Consider the following 18,491-nt stretch of genomic DNA (forward strand, 5'->3'; position numbering starts at 1 on the left):
AGATCTCCGCTCCTAGGAAACTCTAAGGCTTAGGGTTTATAGGCTAATGCTTAATCTCCGCCCTCTAAACTAGGCGTAGTTTAGAGTTTATATACTAATACTCGATCCCCGCCTTCTAAATTGGGTGTAGCCTAGAATTTGTAGTCTAATATTTAATCTCCGCTCTCTAAACTAAGCGTAGCTTAGAACCTGTAGCCTAGTACTTAATCTCCGCCCTCGGTTTTGGATATAACGTAGCTTTAGTAGGTTAGTATTTAATATTCCTCGGCGTTTTATTTGTTTATTAACTTAACTAGGACTGGGGCAGAGCTCTAATTAATGTCCGGGTGTTAAGTGTTAATCTCTGCATGCGCATTTAAATAGTTTATTAGAGTCTTATTTAGAGAGACATTAAGGTTTATACCTAAAGCTCCCGAAACCTATAGAACCTATATTATATTAGCTATTTAGTTTAAGTGTTTTATAATCCTCGTAACTAGATAACATCTGTTCTTCTTAGGCTACTATGCCTTAAGATTCTTAGCTAATAGCAGATCCGCCTTATAGTAAGAGAAAATAAAAGGACGTGTCTGCGTACTTTAAAAGTAAGAAATCCGCTTACTAAGTGAACCCGATATCCGCTTACAACCCTTCTTTAGCACCTTAATTAGGTGGTAATTCTATATTAATGTTACTTCGCAAGTTAACTAGACGGCGCCCACTAACTTTAATTAGTAGTAACTTAACTATAAAGGATTTGCGTGTTATAAATAAGCGTTTATAAGGTAGTTAATGTTTACTAAGGTAAGTCACCATAGTAATTACTTGTTAGTAAGCTAATTTAATAAAATTGGTAGCGCGGATATTCACCTTTAATTAACCTCTGTACCTTCTACCTTATAGTATTATACCGTAAACTTTATTATTATTGTTTCGTCTACTATCCATTAGTATACTACTATCTATAATGCCTCCTTTTATACCTCTAAACACGTCCGACAGTTGTTTAGTTAAGGAACTTAATATGCGCGACGTTGACGATAAAATAATTGAGGACGCTTTTAAGGACGCCCTTTTTTTCACTAATCCTTTAGGGTCTCTGCCTAGAGAGTTAGCTTTTTAATACTAAATTATGCCTGTAGCTAATATAATTTTAGGAAATATATACCAAAACACTCTTTGTTGGATCTAGTAGAGTACTATAATAAGGCTATTGCGAAATCCGCTGGAAATTTGCTTACCTATTCGCTGCCTGGCTCTTTACCGCCTACTTCTTTACTGCTTATTTCTTTGCTACCTACCTCTTCGCCGCCTACCTCTTTGCCGCCTGCTGCTTTTAAAAAGTTTAATTGTTATTATGCTTCTACTTCTCTTAAAAGGTAAGCTGATAGAATTGCTGCGTAAAATGTTTAGTATAAGATAGCCTTTAAATTGTATATGTTAACTATACTATTTTAGTATCTTATCTACTAATTTACCTCTTATAGTAACCTAATAGAAATATTGGAGATTTTAGATAATAATAAAGAGAGTAATCTTAATGACGCCGACTTTCCTAAAAGCCCTTCTCTATCCTCTTATAATCTCCGCAGCCCTTATAAGCTCTATAGTACGCAGACGGCCTAAGCTATAATGTTTAATATTAATATAAACGAGCGCCTTCCTATTTAAGTGCTGTTAGTAAATAAATGGTACACCCTAAAAGCTAGTGCTTGGGAGAATATAAAGGAAGCTTGCTAGTGGATATATACCTATGTCTAGAATATTAAGGGTAGCTCTAGTATACTGCGCGATCTGCTATACGCTCTATACGTTAAGCAAGACTATAAATGTCGCGTTTATAAGCAGGACTCTGGACCTTATTTTGGAGGTATATGCTTAAGATATCGCTTAAGTAGTAGGTTGTGCGAAAAGGTATGTACTGTATATGCTAATAGTATACTATTATTCTATTAGCTAATACGTATATAGGATAGTTTGCTGAGACTAGAGCTGGTTACACCTTAGCGCTAAAAACGTGTGTAATTAGCTTCTGCTAGTAATCCGGCTGGGATACCTAGTAAGGTATAATATCCGTATTTTAATAATACGGATACTACTAATATCCGTATAGCTTTGTACCCGCACTATCCCCCCTCTAGAGACCTCCCCTTCCTTAAAGACTTTTACTCTTTTACTAATTCCTAGTACGTCTGGTGCTGCTTTTAGTACTCCCGCTTATATAGAATCTGTTGGGATGTATTTAGCAATTGCTATTTCCGCGTGCGTTAATATAGTTAGTAAACGGGTAACTGATATAGTAAAAGATATTTAAGCTATAGACCGCCGGTTAAATAAGTTTAGAGATTCTCTAAGTGAGATAAAGGATAAGCTTGCATTCCTAAGGTGTAGTGTTACTGCGCTTATACGCAACGCTGAGTTACCGGATATAGAATTTAAGTAGATATAGGTTAGCTGTTGCTATAGGTTAGCTGTTATTATAGGTTTAAAGTAATAAAATAGTAGTTTTTACCTCTTTACTACTATGTATGAATTAAGTCTCTGCCTTGTATTTAATAGATATACTTAATTAATATTATAATATCCGTATAAGCTAGGATAAAGATATCCGTATAAGCTAGGATAAAGATATCCGTATAAGCTAAGATAAAGATATTTATATATCTGCACCGCTAATGTTTACTAAGGTGAGTTACTATAGCAGCGATTATTTGTTAGTGCGCTGTTTTAATGAAATTTGTAGATTGGATATTTACCTTAAATTAACCTCCACACGTCTTCTTCCTCTACTAACCTTCTACCTTACAGCACCGTACCGTAAACTTTATTATTATTATTTTATCTACTATCTCCTAGCGTTCTACTATCTATAATGCCTTTATTTACGCCTGTAAATGATATTAATGTAAGTAATAGTAGCGAGGTAGTTAAGGAACTTGATATGCATGAAATAAATAAGGATACTGTTAAGCACGCTATAGCTACTCTTACTAAGCCTTTAGACTCTGTTCCTAAAGAGTAAGCTTTCTAATACTAAATTATGCCTATAGCTAATGTGATTTTAGAAAATATATACTAAAGCGCTTTTTATAGGATTTAGTAGATGACAAAAATACGGATAAAGTAAAATCCGCTGAAAATCCGCGCACCTTTTCGCTGCCTATCTTTCCGTTGCCTATATCTTTGCTATAAACCACTTTGCTATTAGCCTCTTCGCCGTCCACTTCTTCGCCGTCTACCTCTCTGCTATTATTACCTAATGCTTTTAAAAGGAGGCTTAACAAGGCTCATTTATCTTCTTTTCTTAAAAAGTAGGCTAAAAAGGCTGCTAATACAAATCTAAAGGCTAAGATAGCTATTAAATTATATATGTTAGTTATACTACCTTAACGTCTTATTTACTAATTTACCTCTTATAGTAACCTAACAGAAATATTAGAGACCCTAGATAATAATAAAGAGAGTAATCTTAATAACGCTAACTCTCCTAAAAGCCCTTCTCTATCCTCTTATAATCTCCGCAGCCCTTATAATCTCTATAGCACTATAAGTACAAACAAGCGCCTTTCTATCTAAGTGCTGTTAGCGAATAAATAGTATACTTTAAAAGCTAGTGTTTGGGAGAACATAAAGGAAAGTCACTAGCGGATATTAATACACGTCTAGAATATTAAGGGTAGCTTTGGTAAGCTGCGTAATCCGCTATATACTCTATATAAAAAGTATTGCCATGAATGCCGCGTTTATAAGAAGGACTCCAGGCCTTATTTTAGGGGTATATGCTTAAGATGTTGTATAGGTAGTAGGTCGTGCGGAAAGGTATATGCTAATAGTATACTATTATTCTATCAGCTAATACGCGTATAAAAAGGTTTACTAAATCCTAAGCCAGTTATACCTTAGGGCAGAAAACATATAAAATTAACTTCTGCTAATAATCTAGCTAAAACGCCTACTAAGAAGGTATGGTACCTACGTTAATAATATAGATATTGCTGATATCCGTATAGCTTTGTTCTTATACTATCCCTACCCGCGCCACTACGCCTCCCCCCCCCTATTAAGACCTTTACCCCTATTAAGACTTCTACTTATAGTAGTACGTGCGGCCGTAGAGGCACCCGCTCTACTACTTCTCCTTTAACTCTTTTACTAATTACTAGCACGCTAGGTGCTGCTATTACTACTACTGCTTTCGCTAGCACGGGATTTATTAGGGTATATTTAGTAATTGCTATTTCTGCGTGCATTAATATAGTTTATAAATAGGTGACTAATATAGTAAAAGATATTTAAGCTATAGACCGCTGGTTAAATAAGTTTAGAGATTCTTTAAGTGAGATAAAGGATAAGCTTGCGTTCCTAAGGCGTGGTATTACTGCACTTATATATAATGCTGGGCTACTAAATATTAAATAAGTAGATATAAGTTAGCTGTTGCTGTAGGTTAGCTGTTGTTATAGGTTTATAATAATAAAATAGTAGCTTTTACCTTTTTGCTACTATATACGTAGGAATTAAGTCTCCGTCTTAAATTTAATAGATATACTTAATTAATATTGTGATATCCGTATAAGCTAAGGTAAAGATATCCGTATAAGTTAAGATAAAGATATCCGTATAAGCTAAGATAAAGATATTTATATATCCGCACTATAAAATAGCTAACTGCTATGTTATATACTATGTATTAAGGAGATTATATGCTAGCTAGAATTAATATTAATAAAAGAACTCGCTTAATATATTAAGATAGAAACGTACTATAAGCCTAAGTATTTAAAAGCCCTCTAGTATATTATCTATAGCCTTATTAAATCCGTCCTTATAAGGGTTGTATAGTAAACTGCTAATATAAGATATCCGCATATTAAAATTAGTAATGCCGCCCTATAAGAGCTGCTTTAATCTAAGTTAAAGAATAGCAGGTGCCTTAAATCTAATGTCCCGTATACGCTAACGCATAATCGAGTCCTTAGCAATTATATCTGTAAGGGACTGGATATTAACCGCAGAAGGCTTAATTGTATAATTAGATATTGTCCGCTTACTAAATACGCCCTTAAACTTAGTATAAAGAGGTCTAGTATAGCTTATAGTAAGAACACTCTACCTAAATAGAGAGTCTATTCTAAAGGTTAAGTTTCCGCATAATTAGAGTAGCTCCTTTAGCTGAAGATTTAGTAGTTTATTAAGTTGATTAGCTTTAAAAAAGCTATTTAGCTTTCCGCGATTATTAATTAACCTATTTACAAGTATAGCCCGCTAAAGTACTAAATTATACGCCTCCGTTATAATTAACCTCCAAAAGTACATTATTTTAGATATGTAGTTATTACTCCTTAATCCGGCAAAGTAAAGGTAAAGGTAGGCAATTATACGCTTTAAAAGGCCGATATCCGCATACCTAATAGCGTATTTTAACACTTTATATATTTTAACCACCTATAAATACCAAATATAATTAAAGAACTTTATGTTAACAATCTAAGCAGGCTAGCTTATAGTAGCGGAGCTAGGTTCTATAAGTAATTAATTTATAATCTAAGAACCTCCACGGGCGGAGGTCTGCGGAGGAACTAATTTATTAGCCTTATGGCCGACTTTAGAGCTGAAACCCGCTGCGTGGATATTCTTAATATGCTATAGAAACTGCTCGGGCGTTAAGGATCTAATGTATCTTTTAACCGCGCCTTCTTTGTAAATGTTAAGCCTATCGCGGATATATATTAAAAAGAGCGCAATAATACGCGCATTAAAACTATGCAGTACTAGCTCTTTAAGATGGTGGAAGGGAGGGTACTCTATAGGAATATTTTATTACCTAAGGTGATTTATATAAGTATAGAGCGTAGAGTACTACTACGTATATTACTTATTACTGAAGAAAGTCCTTATAATTATATATAGGAAGTTTAACTGGAGGTGCTAAAGACCTAAAATAGGTAGTACTCAACGGTGGCTATTATATAAGAGCGCAGCCTCTGCCCGCTCCCGCTTATAGGTATGGATAAGCTTTGCGGTTTTCTAGTTACCGTATGCCAGATATAATCGGTCCTAGAAATCGTTGTTATAATTAAGTTATAGTTGCTCTAAGAATATCATCTTAAGTACGCGGTGGTTGCCATTTATAGAAGCCTCGCTCTCTATAATAGGGCCTAGGTTTATATATATTGTCTTTATAGATGGTAGAATATTAATCTCCAGCATACGCGGATATTCCAGCTTAGTATTAGATTTAAAAATACTATTTATAGCGGCCGGATATGCGCTTTATAGAGCATTTGTAATTATAAATATGGATATCCAATTCTAAATACTATTATATATATTACCTAGCGCCTTAGCAATATCTTTAATCCGAAGTTGCACCTAGTTATATAGTATACTTTAAAGAAGGCTATTAGGGGGAATATAGGATCTGCGGATAAGCTTTTTAGTAGTATAGGAATAGAAAACACTAGTGTCTCCAATTAACTAATATTGCGTTCGCTTAAGGTAGTTAAAATTATTATATATAATATAGATATTATTAAGAGCGAACATTAATTAGAGGTGAGTCTTTAATAACGTTAGCGCCAGTATATCCGCCGCTGGTATTATAACCTTCCTTAAAGCGTTTGGCTAATTCTATTTTTTGGCAGTTAAGCGTTATATATCTATTAATAAGCCCTAGTCTATAAAGTAGTGATAGAACCTAACACTTTATACCTATGCCTTAAAGATAAAGACTAAAAAGCCGAGTAAAATAGTTAGTGGAGCTTTAAGCGCGGCCTAATAAAAGGATAAATGTAAGAAGAATAATCTGCCCTAGGTGCGGTTTTTGTAATCTATTAGTTCTTAATTGTGCTAATAATTCTTCTATTAGTTAGTAGAGTAGAGGGGTATATTAGCTAATTGCCTTATAGCCCTATAAGAGTTAAACGTCTTTAAACTCTAGATCTAACTTCTATAGACTAAAGATAACCATCTTTTGCTGAAGATCACAAAGCTCTTTACGAAGAGTATTTACGACCGTACTAATTAGTTCTAAATAGATATCCATAGTCTCTATAATCGCATTACGGATTTCTTTGTCCCCTAGAAGGGTAGTAATAAGCCCCTTTACCTTCTTCTTTTTTACCTTCCTTTTCTGCGCCTCGTCTTTTTTTACGCCTTGTTTTTTATTAGCACTAAGCTATAGCTATGCTAAAGAAAGGTTACTAAAGGTCTAATGCCAGTCACGTAAATACTCTAAAATAACTTTAATCTTCTCTTCCTTTAATATCCGCTTAGCGGACGGTCCAGTTAGCGTTTAGGTAGGCGTCCGCTGGTTAACTAATGCTATATTTATAGCGGGGGCGGGCGATTTAATTATTAATATATTACCTGTTTGGCGGCGCTTATTGCTTAACATCCTAGGGGCTAATGGGGTAGATGTATTAATTAATTATAGAGCTGCTTTTGCGGATTAATTTAATAGTATTTCTGAGATAATAGCTGTTATAGGGGTATAGATCAATTTCGTTAAAAAAGGTAACTACTCTATATATAAAATAAGTCGCGTCGCTTAAGAAAACGTTGGCAAAGTCTCTTAGACTATAGAATCAACCTTTTAACAAAAAAGGGTTAGCGATATCCGCTTGCGGATATACGTATGTCCGCTAACTGATTCTATGGTCTGAGCTTGCTGAGGTAAACCGTCCGCTAAGCTGATTTAGGACGGCAATCGTTTTCTTAGTCTGAGGGACTTTGGCGAGATTTATAGGAAAACCTAAACACGGTTTATATAAGAAGACCTTATTAACTTTAATAAAATTAATCTACCCTCCCGCAATACCTATCGATATAAAAATTAAACCAAATTATAGAGAAAAGCCTACTCTATAAAGCTATAAGATCCTTAGCTCCTTATACATGCGCGACGTTAAGAGGAAGTCGCCGCGGCAGAGGCTATAATTCCACCTCTGTACTATCGAGCGCGAAGTAACTACCAACGCTAAACGCCTACGCCTATGCCCGCCTTCTCCATAACCAGCGGATATTCCATCTGCTATATACCTATTTAATTTATTTACTTTATAGCCCTTTATAGGTTATAGTGTAGGCCCTAATAGAGTTACAAGCTCTGCGTCTACGTAGAGCTGTAGAGCTTTGCAAGAGCTCTGCAGAACGAAGCTTAGGGGGAGACCTGCACGAAGCTCTGCAAAAGCTCTGCACGAAGCTCCGCTCGAAGCTCTACTAGCACTAATATACTAGGAAGGTTCTACAATCGCCCGTATGAACGCCCGTACAAACGCCCATACAATCAATCGATCAATTGCCCATACAATCGTCTCTACAAACGTCTCTGCAATTGGTCGCCCGTACGAACGTCTGCACGTCCGCACATCTACACGCCTGCACGCCTGCACGCCTGCACGTGGCTCTGCGCGTGGCTCTGCACGAAGCTCTGCACGAAGCTCTGCACGAAGCTCTGCACGAAGCTCTGCACGAAGCTCTACACGAAGCTCTACACGAGGCTCTGCACGAAGCTCTACACGAGGCTCTGCCCAAAGCTTACCTCTAGTAGTAGCTCCGGGCCAAGGGAGGATATTTTTAAAGAAGGACCCAGCTATAGTACCTACTAGGTGTTGCAATAACTTNAAGTAGTAGATATCTATAGATCTGTATAGTTTTATCTATATTAGCAGACTATTTAATAAGATATAATATATGCTCATAATTTTAACAACGCGTTTTTTAACTTTAACGAAATTAATGTCAGGACTAAGCAATAGCCGTATAATAAAATTCATACCATTTAGAAGCCCTAAGTCTTAAAAAAAAAGTGACTTTGTGTGGTAATAATAACGCGTTATGTGAATGAATGAATTAGATATCCGTAATGTCCGCTTGGCGGATTTTGGTCATAATTTTAACAAAACACGCCAAACGCTCTCAGACGTGATCTTGCAATTCGGAAGACGGCGTAGATTATTCCGATGCTAGCTAAAAAATCGCGTCTGAGCTCGCTGAGGTAAGAAAATCCGTACCAACGGAATTAGGTGGGCAGCTCCAAACACCACGCGGCCATCACAGCTCTGCCGCATATACAATGGAGAATGCGCAGACCCAGCCCCAACCGGGCGACCTAAGTTGGAGACTAAGTAGCCATCCTATTACTCTACTCACTTTTCTCTTTTTCAGGATATGTGCGTGTCTCCATATGATCCCCAGGCTCCAAAGTTGGACTGCTAGCTAATATACTTTTACAGCAAGCCTCCTCGTTTATCTCTTCGGCCTCAAACTCTTCACCAAAAACTAGTACGTCTTACTTCCCAAACCAGTGCGCAGAACCATCTAGTTCCCGCCCTCCGCCCACTCTGCTCACTTATCCTCCCACCTCGCAACCCACCAAACTAACCCGCAATCCCTCCAGCGTCCTCATCTTCATAATCACCATACTGCTCCTGGCCACCGACTTCTACTACCTGAAAAACATCGCCGGGCGCCGGCTCGTCGGGTTGCGCTGGTGGAACGAAGCGGACACGGCGACGGGCGACTCGCGCTGGGTCTTCGAGTCCGCAGACCCGGAAACCCGCACCATCAACGCCACCGACAAGCGCTTCTTCTGGCTCGCGCTGTACGCACAGCCGGTCCTATGGGTCATCCTCGCTATTGTGGCGCTGGCCAGTTTCGAGCCCATCTGGTTGACCCTGGTTGGTGAGTTACACTCCCTACCCTAGCTTTCCGACTTGGGTGGAATGCAGTGCAAAAGACGGTTGGATGGTATGGGAAGCCGTTGGATTCTGGGTGTTGGAGACAAGAGATCGGCCGCGGAATGATGTGCTGGAGGTGTATACAATGCTAACCACGGCCGCAGTCATTGCGCTCATCCTCACAGTCACAAACACGCTCGCCTTCTCGCGCTGTGACAAGTTCAGCCAAGCCAGCAACTTCGCCTCCAGCGCTGTCTATTCATCTGGTCTGGCGCGGAATCTTGCGGGTGGTATGGTGAGCAGCTGGTTCCGTCGTTGAGGAAGTAATGAACCAAGATGAGATGTATGCCCTATTTGTGTCGAGTATTTCTAAAGGGGTTATCTTACTCCGGCGAGGCGTTTGGGTTAGGTTGGATTTGTATGAGTAGCGAGGCATGTATCAGGTCGTTCGTATGAAATATGCCAGTGCGGTCAGTTTGGCTAAATCCCATGTGGACAAAATATGCAGAATCAGTGACATCTGCTATAAGACATTTTTGCTTGAAATGGAATCTAATTCGTACAGCCACAAACTAAATTCGGCTCCCAACTGTCTATAAGGTCTGCGGTTATTGCATTCCCTACAATGGCGAAGGCCTTGAGTCGGCAATGTGTTCAGTGACGGGTTCTTAATTCAAATGCTATTCGCTTGGCTGAGGTCTTTTGCGTTGAATATTATAGCTATAGCAGAGACCCTGAAGCAAGACGCTTGGGCGAACCGCATCGAAGCACAAGCACAACATAAATATCGCACCAAGGTTTCCTCTAGGGCCGCGTTCGACGCAGCCAACTCAATTGCCTATTCCGATTCCTCCCATCCCATCTGTAACCCTCCTAAATCCACCAATAATGCATTAACAAGCAGGCCTAATCCTACAGCCACTCAGATAGCAGCACCGGCTGTACATGACACGAAACATACAGAGCCTTCAGGAAGCTCCCGGCTGATATATAACAACAAACCAAACCAAACGAAAATACCGTATCCACATTCCCTTCCCTTCCCAACGCAATGCTGAAAAAACCCGCTTATTGGCACAGACAGATAAACAAACAGATAAACAAAGGAAATATCACTGGAAGTGAGGTAGTAGTAGGCGCCGTCATCCACACGTCGTGGTTTTTGGCAAAGAAACTGTAATAAAACAGAGAAAGGAAAGGAAAAATATATGCAAAAACAAAACGATCCAGCGCCGTACCTGCCTGAGGGTGTGCACCAGTAGTTTCCCCACCCTTTGCCAGATTTACGCCGTCGCCAGAAAATAAAAAGACCCAAATCTGCATATACACATGACCGGCACGAGAGAGTGAGAGAAGGTTAAAGAAGAGGGAACGGCTGGGCTTATGCAGCGGTGCTCTTCTTCCGTCCGAAAATGGTCCTCGTCCGGCTCTTATCGCGCGGCTTCTTTTCCGACGAATCTTTTTTACTTGACTTGCCGGAGCGCGTTGATCGCGTGTCTGAAGAGTCTTCCATATATTTATCCTTGTATATCCTGTTCGAAAGGTCAGTAAAAAGCTCATCTAGTCATTCTAAGCTGGGATAACTACTCACCAACTATTCCCCGCCATACTCATCCCCTTGGCTTCCGCCAACCGGTAAAACTTGGCTGCCTTCTTGAGATCCTTCTTACATCCGATCCCCTCCGTATAACAAAACCCGGCCTCGGCAAGCGCATCAGGGTCACCCCAGTTACCCGCAATTTCAAAACACCTCAATGCTAGTGCTTTGTCTTGCTGGATACCCCATCCGTTCATGTAGCTCACTCCGAGCTCGTAGATGGAGAGTGCGAATTGCGCCTTGTGCGTTTTGCGCTCTAGAACGTCGCCGGGTTTACCTTGCTTGGTCAAGTCCTCGTCATCGGCGACCTCAAGCTGCGCGCAGTCAACTGCGCGGCGTAGCCATTGCACACCTTCCGCCTGGTTGGGCCGCATGCCCCAACCGTGACGGCAGGCAAGGGCATAGAGGAGCATGGCGGTCGGAAGACCGGCTTTAGCGGCCAATCGCAAGTGGTAGGTTGATTCATTGAGCGAACCAGCCTCATGGCATCTGATCCCTCTATTGAGATGCTCTTCAGCTGTAACCTCACCAGAACGTTCCTGACGTGCACGGACTGTGCTATTGCTCGATGCGAGAGAAGGTGAGCCGTGGCGCTCGGCCAAAGAAGTACGCGGAACTGGGGATGGATCAGGCTGGCTGCGGGGTCTGTCGATGGAGCGAGGAGGCGACGGTGGAGAAGGGGGTCGTGTCTGTGCAATTGGTTTGTTAGGTTTATTCGATTGCGGTTGGTCCCATTGGATCTGGCTTGAGAGGAAGTCTTCCACGCATATAGATTCCCGTTGTAATACCCGTCCGCGTGGCAAAGAAAACTTGGAGTAGACGTAAGATGGAGCAGGGTGATTCTGCGAATCTATAGATCCTCGAAAATCTTCGCTAGTCATGCTTACGGGAGTGTGGACCATTTCGTTGGAATAATTTGTGAGAGGACTGTCCCCAGCATCTTGCCTTTGATAGCTATCGAAGGATGGCCTCATCATGGCACTCTCGTCAGATGCCTGTCTTGAAGGCATGTCAAATGACGGTCTGCTAGCGCTGCTAAGTGGCCTCGAAAAGTTGAAAGCCGGACGAGGAAGCTGTGAACCGCCAACGGAGTACTCCGACGAAAGAGAACGGGAACGTGGTAATGAGTGGTTCATGAACGGGGAGGCTGGAGAATATGACCTTGAAAAACTGGAGTTCGACGAGAGTTGCCTTGCAGGTAGGGAATCATAAGAACCGCCAAGGGACATGCCTTCAACTTCATCAGAGCTGTCGCCAGGAACAGACCTAATGCTGGGAGATACACGAGGGGACCTTGACGGTATCGGCGACCTTGGTGGTAGGAGTCCGTTTGAAGGATAACCTCTTGCAGCCACTGAATCAATGGCAAGTGGCCTTTGCCTACCCTGTGATGAGTTTGATCCATTGTAGCCACCATTGGAGCCTGGCGTAATAGGCGTTGCTCCTTGGACAGAACCTATACGTGGCTCAACGGAATCTGGCGACTGTGCCCTGGGAATGGCGAAATAATCTTGAGGCACAGCCGAGGGTTGCTCCGTCTCATCCACTCGTGACAAATTATTCCTGAAGGGGAGCGGCCGGTCAAATTGAGAGTCATCTGCCTGCATCTGTGGATAATATGATTTGTGTCGACTGTCTTGTCGCGTCTCCCAAGCGCTATGTAGTGTCGTATCTTCTTCCTGTTGCTCGGATTCGGTGTAGGAGTTGAGGCTGTCCCCAGACTCCTGAGACACTGAGCGGAAGTAACCCGGGCGATGTCCAAACTCGTTTGCGATTGTGAGTGGAGGTAACCTGCTAATGCGGCGACCATGAGTGTTTGGTTCTTGAAACCTTTTTGCAAGAAGCCGTCCCTGTAACGCAAGCGCATCAAGTGGTGACAGTGCGGGGGGAACTTCGCCGGTCCTGGGAGAGGGCAGATCTCCGGAGGAGAAATTCGGTTGGCGTGGCTGTTCGTAGGACTGGAAGCCGCCACCCAAGTGTTCTGGTCGATCTGGCCGATTAAGCATTGTGATTGAGTGATTAAATATTGTGGTGTCGGATTGGCGTTCTCTCATGAGGTTGAGGGTGAGGTTTGCGGGACAATTGAGAGGTTATAGTGATCCGTCATACAGGCGCAGTTGAATGTCGTGACTGTCGAGGCAGAATCCGCAGAGTAACGGACGGGTATGCAGCGGCTTTCATAGGTATCAAGATACGCGCCGTCAAGGATCCAAAGGAGGCTGTGATAGTGGCGAGAGTTCACGGTCAGGACAGAGTATTATGTTTAGGAGTGAAGGAATGCTAGGGAAGGTCCAAGGAAATAATGCGTGGTCGGTGCGGGGTCAGTGTTGTTGATGAACGAAGGAGATAGGAAAGCTGGTGCTGGTAGCAGTGAAGCCGGCTAAAAGATGGCAAGGCGGCGGAGTTGGTTTTGTGTTCCGTCGTGGACAGAATACGGGGTTGGACTTGGATGGGTTGGACTTGAATAGGAGTCGCTTGGCACCCGTGGCTTGGGTGCAACGCCGACTTTATTTTTGCGACACACTGCTGACGCCGGCCAATCGAGTCTTCTGAATCAACCTACTGCGGTCAAAACCCAGATTAGCTCATCACAAAGCTGCGTCGTCACGGTCGTCACGGTCGTCTCAGTCGTTCGGCGTGCTATCCAGCCTCGCTCATCGCCGTTCGCGAAATACTGCCCGTCACATGAAAAATGCAAATTTCTACTCCAACCACTGGCAACATTTCAACGCCTCAGCCTTCGCCCTAGCCTCGATTGCGCAGCCCTCCCTGCAAGCCTCCTCGGCTGCACGCCCCATCAGGAACAGCCGAGGGACGGTGACATTCCTGACACTTCATCCCCCGTGACCATCATTTGTGGAGCCGCCTGCACGCAAGATTAGTGCAAATTACATCTCTTGGCCATGGCTGCAGCAAATCGTGACCCCATGGGTGGCGCCTGTCGTCTTTGGAGTAAAGAATAAATTCTGCTAATTATACTTATAATTCTAGGGTGCGATTGAAACTCGTTTCCTCAGATGCGCCTAAGGTACCTTCATTACAAGAAACCCGACTGCTGAGACACCACTATTCCTACACAACATGCATTTAAGTCGACTCCACCTTTTCCCATGACTGCACGCTGTCTTCCAACTTTGGTTCTGCCACCTCATCTAATGAGACTTGTCTTATTCCCAGTATCCATCCCACCAATCCTGTTGGAGCCCAATTACCAACAATGTCGTAAGCAACACTGCCTCTTCCAACTCTCCAAATCTTTCGGGGCCGTTTCTGTGTTAGCGCATCAAAGACAGCGTTATGCAGCTCGCGTAACGCACTGCCGGCAGATATGTTTCCATTCTCATTGAAGAGTCCTTTGCTGCCAGCGATCCGACTTTGCGTGACATAGTTGTGTGCATAGAGTGCTCGAGCAGATGGCGGCCAAGCATACGTCTTTGGTCCTCCGATCGGTTGGATGTGGTGTTTCCCACCCACACTTCCGTAGTCAAAAGTACCTAGCTTAAATTGGCATACATCTATGCCTAATGTCCCTAGTTCACCCCGGAGAGACGTGGTAAATCCTTCTAGAGCACCTACAACAGCACTTTCGACCCCGTGGAAGGGAGGCCGTAATGATGAAACGATACTCGGAGTAAGCACAAGAACACGTGCTTTAAATTCGCAGATGGTAGGTAAGAATGCCTGTGTAGTCGCAATAGTACTTAATACCTTTGCGTTGAGTGCATCTGACCAAAGTTCTGGGGAGACAATTTCAATGGGTCCTGAAGGGTAAATAAGATCCGGTACCAGAAGGAGACCTGTAAAGTTGAGATTGTGAGAAGATGCTCCTGAAAAGGCAATGTGTGGACTTAGGAGAATATTGTTGAATCGCTCAATTGCTTCTTGGGTGCTTAACGACTGCGCAAATTAGTTAGCATGGTTACTATCACGAGAAGAGTATACTTACATCCACGATATCTAGATGTAAAGGCCTTATATCTACTCTTGCTTCGCCTTGCACAATCTGTTCCTCTTCGACGCTGTTCACCACAACATACACAATGAAACCTCGTCGTTCGAGGTCTAGTGATATTGATTTCGTGATAGGAGAGCTCGGAGGACCAGCAATCACTAACATCATTAGCTGGCATTTTAGACACAATCATGAGTGTAGCGCATACCAACAACCTCTCTCCTGGCGCCATTGGTAGCTCTTCTTGCTCTCCGCTTCTTGTTATATCCTTTCTTCTTCCGCCATATCAGAAACGCACCAGTTCCAACGAATGCAACAATCGCTGCAGTGATAGCATGGAGGACCAGCAATCACTAACATCATTAGCTGGCATTTTAGACACAATCATGAGTGTAGCGCATACCAACAACCTCTCTCCTGGCGCCATTGGTAGCTCTTCTTGCTCTCCGCTTCTTGTTATATCCTTTCTTCTTCCGCCATATCAGAAACGCACCAGTTCCAACGAATGCAACAATCGCTGCAGTGATAGCATGATTCCGCGATACCCAGTCTTGTACTCTATCGATATATCCCGGAGGTAGTCTTGATATGGCGCGGGGTGGGGGTGGAGGTGGAGGACGGGCAGATTGCGGAAGCCAATCCGCAGCTGCAAGCTTATCTTTTATTGTCACTGCAACATACTCGAAATGTCGGTCAGTGGCATCTGCTATATCTCCAGTAAACTTTCTGATATCTCTGGATATCCCGGCAAGCTTCACAAGGTGGTTAGTGACGGCATTCACGGGTAAAGCTGCGAAGAGGCCTTACAACGTCAAGAAAATGCTGGTCGTCGCTTGTCATAGCTCAGGTGTGGAAACTAATCTTATAATAAACGATGGAGGCCAATTCAAGGAACCCGAGCGCAAGGTCCAACAGGTGTGGTGATGAAGCGGGATAACCAGCTTCCCATCGCATGAGCAAGAGGCGCGGCGCGGCGCGGCGATTATGCCGACGTTAATCTTATCACCACGTGATTGTGCCGTTGTTAAATCTTCATTGGGCGGTGGCAAGTGGCAGTGCAGGTTGTGACCGCGTACGTTAAATCTCCTGTCCAGGATATAACCGCGCCGTATTGTAGATGTTTTCCGACAAGCAAACGACGAGATATAGCAAGCAGCGTCCGTGTCCATATGAGTCTTCTCAGTTTTTTCTTTTCGTTATCTGTGGCGCTTGATCCATCTTAGCAACTGTGTATGGAGCTTACGTGGCGGCGTTGCCTTCAAGGACGTAACTTCCTTTCATAATCACTGTTCTACGTCTTTCCATACTGCCTAGCATCTATCGCCTTTGCATCGGTGAAGCCAGAGTCCTATCTCGTTTCTCCTCACTTCGCCAAAGATATAACTCTTCCGTTCATTCAAGAATACAAACGGCCCTCAAAAAATCTCTTTCGAACCAAGTCTACGCGCGTTTACATTGTTAGCAGGCACTAAAACTCAAGTTAGACGCGTTCAACATGCGGGAAATTGACGCGCACTTCGATGCCTACGAGCATCTGAAACATCTCCCGAGGGAGCAAGAAGCTCTGCATATGCTCCGCAAGGCTGCATCCTTAGTAAAACCTATGATGAGAAAGCGAGGCTGGAAAGTACAAACGTTAGCTGAGTTCCTTCCTGATGATCCTCGTCTTCTAGGTAAGATCTAGCAAAACTGCGTTCAGAGCTGTTACTGACCGCCTGCTTGGTAGGCTTGAATGTCAATAGGACCGAGAGAATCTTGATTCGGCTTCGGTATCATCATGACTCGAGGCAGTTTTTACCAGTGGAACAGATCACAGATACGTTGTTGCACGAGTTCGTCCCCCAGCCCTCACCGTAACATGAACCGTTCACTTATATGCTAGGCTTTCGCACATCGTTTGGGGTCCCCATGACCAGAACTTTCACAATTTGTGGAATGAGCTACGCACCGAACATGAATCTCTTGTATCGAAAGGCTATACTGGTGAAGGCTTCCTCTCAGAAGGCCACAAGCTTGGCGGTAAACGCATACCACTTGACGAGATGCGACGTCAAGCACGTATCGCCGCCGAGAAGCGCCGATCCCTTATCAAAGGGTCAGGCCAGAAGCTTGGCGGGAAGCCAACTCTCCGCGGTGTCGATATGCGGAAGGTGATTGCGGATGCTGCTACTCGGCGGAACACCATTACTAAAGGATGTGCGTCCGGCACCAAGGATGCCGGCCAGCTTTCGTCAGATGCCTCCAAGAATGGTTTCCGGACAAAAGCTGAGGAAGACGATGCTAATGACCGCGCTATTACGCAAGCGCTCGCCGAGCTAATGGAAGAGGAAGAAATGCAGAAGCTGGAAAATCTATGCGCGCCTAGTGGAACTGGTGGCTTGGCCTGGGACCGCGAGAATGGCTTACAATTCGATGACACATTAAACGATCCCGAGTCCGGCCTAAGTTGGACGAAAGAGGGTGGACTTGAGTTGGACAAGCCTAACCCGAAGTCATCTTCTGCATCTCCCGCAGCGCAACCGCTCCAAACCCGTAATGGCCGGCCTATATCACGGCTGGTATTTGAGGATAATACGCTTCGGAAAAACTCATCATCGTCAAGCCGCGCTCGCCCCATTTCCCACCTTATTTCAGAAGAAGAGGAACGCCTGCGAGCGAAACAGCTTCCGGCTCTGCCAGTGTCCACGCCTCCTCCAAAATTACCCCCGCCGTCCGACCCGAATATGTGGTCTTGTCCACAATGCACGCTCGATAATCCCTTGGATTTTCTAAGCTGCGATGCATGCGGGCTCGAGCAACCGCCTCAGCCGATTCCTAGAAATCAAAGATTCGGGCCTGCTGGGCCTCTACCACCACGAGCCCCACCATCCGCGAGTGTTTTCCGGCCAAATGCTCCGACGCCATTCGAACCAGCAAAGGGGCGAATTGGCTGGAATTGTTTGAACTGTGGAACATTTATGGAGAATCAGTGGTGGACTTGCTCGTTGTGTGGAGTCATGAAGGCGGAGTCTTAAGGCCTTATGTTTTGCCTCGATTTTGAGTCCAATTGAAGACCGAGAAGGCGTTCGAGGTTTTATACACGGCTATACTGATGATGCCATGTGTTGGTTGACCATAGTGTTCATAGCAGAGATACCTGAGCTGTGTTCATGGGCATATTTAATTTAATTGGTGCATTTTGAGTCTGGAATGAATAGAAATTTGCCTTAAGAATAAGTCTAACACATATCTATAATTCATAATTGAACTTCCCAAGTCCAGGCAGAGTTTAGCGGTCGTGGTT

At 43.3% G+C, this 18,491-nt stretch overlaps 4 protein-coding genes across 4 annotated transcripts; 2 read left to right on the forward strand and 2 right to left on the reverse strand.

Moving 5' to 3' along the window:
- The first annotated feature begins 8,996 nt into the window (after positions 1-8,996).
- K441DRAFT_706457 (golgi apparatus membrane protein-like protein tvp23) lies at positions 8,997-10,226 on the forward strand. Its single transcript, XM_067653661.1, has 4 exons — positions 8,997-9,152; positions 9,216-9,264; positions 9,380-9,663; positions 9,824-10,226. Exons 1-4 carry the CDS (start codon positions 9,056-9,058, stop codon positions 9,976-9,978), a joined length of 585 nt encoding a protein of 194 aa, XP_067502275.1. The 5' UTR covers positions 8,997-9,055; the 3' UTR covers positions 9,979-10,226.
- Positions 10,227-11,040: 814 nt separating this feature from the next.
- Positions 11,041-13,262, reverse strand: K441DRAFT_688092 (uncharacterized protein; the record flags this gene model as incomplete). The annotated part of the gene is made up of 2 exons (XM_067652149.1): positions 11,041-11,191; positions 11,251-13,262. The coding sequence occupies 2 exons, from the start codon at positions 13,260-13,262 to the stop codon at positions 11,041-11,043; spliced, it is 2,163 nt and encodes a 720-aa protein (XP_067502276.1).
- Positions 13,263-14,198: 936 nt separating this feature from the next.
- Positions 14,199-16,149, reverse strand: K441DRAFT_613879 (DUF1776-domain-containing protein). The gene is made up of 4 exons (XM_067645656.1): positions 16,016-16,149; positions 15,612-15,960; positions 15,203-15,366; positions 14,199-15,153 (listed from the first exon to the last, which is right to left on the reverse strand). Exons 1-4 carry the CDS (start codon positions 16,046-16,048, stop codon positions 14,344-14,346), a joined length of 1,356 nt encoding a protein of 451 aa, XP_067502277.1. The 5' UTR covers positions 16,049-16,149; the 3' UTR covers positions 14,199-14,343.
- A 142-nt stretch (positions 16,150-16,291) lies between these two features.
- Positions 16,292-18,469, forward strand: K441DRAFT_662394 (WLM-domain-containing protein). The gene is made up of 3 exons (XM_067649027.1): positions 16,292-16,881; positions 16,935-17,040; positions 17,091-18,469. The coding sequence occupies exons 1-3, from the start codon at positions 16,704-16,706 to the stop codon at positions 18,220-18,222; spliced, it is 1,416 nt and encodes a 471-aa protein (XP_067502278.1). The 5' UTR covers positions 16,292-16,703; the 3' UTR covers positions 18,223-18,469.
- The last annotated feature ends 22 nt before the right edge of the window (positions 18,470-18,491 follow it).

The sequence above is a fragment of the Cenococcum geophilum genome (assembly GCF_001692895.1).
Source record: "Cenococcum geophilum 1.58 unplaced genomic scaffold K441scaffold_30, whole genome shotgun sequence".
NCBI classification, from domain to species: Eukaryota; Fungi; Ascomycota; class Dothideomycetes; order Gloniales; family Gloniaceae; genus Cenococcum; species Cenococcum geophilum.

Coding starts and splice junctions, on each gene's coding strand:
- K441DRAFT_706457 (XM_067653661.1), top strand. CDS start 9,056: ATGGAGAATGCGCAGACCCAGCCCCAACCGGGCGACCTAAGTTGGAGA. Junction 9,265..9,379: donor AAACTCTTCACCAAAAACTA/GTACGTCTTACT, acceptor CAATCCCTCCAG/CGTCCTCATCTTCATAATCA. Junction 9,664..9,823: donor CATCTGGTTGACCCTGGTTG/GTGAGTTACACT, acceptor CCACGGCCGCAG/TCATTGCGCTCATCCTCACA.
- K441DRAFT_613879 (XM_067645656.1), bottom strand. CDS start 16,048: ATGACAAGCGACGACCAGCATTTTCTTGACGTT. Junction 15,367..15,611: donor CGCCAGGAGAGAGGTTGTTG/GTATGCGCTACA, acceptor TAATGATGTTAG/TGATTGCTGGTCCTCCGAGC. Junction 15,154..15,202: donor TACATCTAGATATCGTGGAT/GTAAGTATACTC, acceptor TAATTTGCGCAG/TCGTTAAGCACCCAAGAAGC.
- K441DRAFT_662394 (XM_067649027.1), top strand. CDS start 16,704: ATGCGGGAAATTGACGCGCACTTCGATGCCTACGAGCATCTGAAACAT. Junction 16,882..16,934: donor TGATGATCCTCGTCTTCTAG/GTAAGATCTAGC, acceptor CCTGCTTGGTAG/GCTTGAATGTCAATAGGACC. Junction 17,041..17,090: donor ACAGATACGTTGTTGCACGA/GTTCGTCCCCCA, acceptor CTTATATGCTAG/GCTTTCGCACATCGTTTGGG.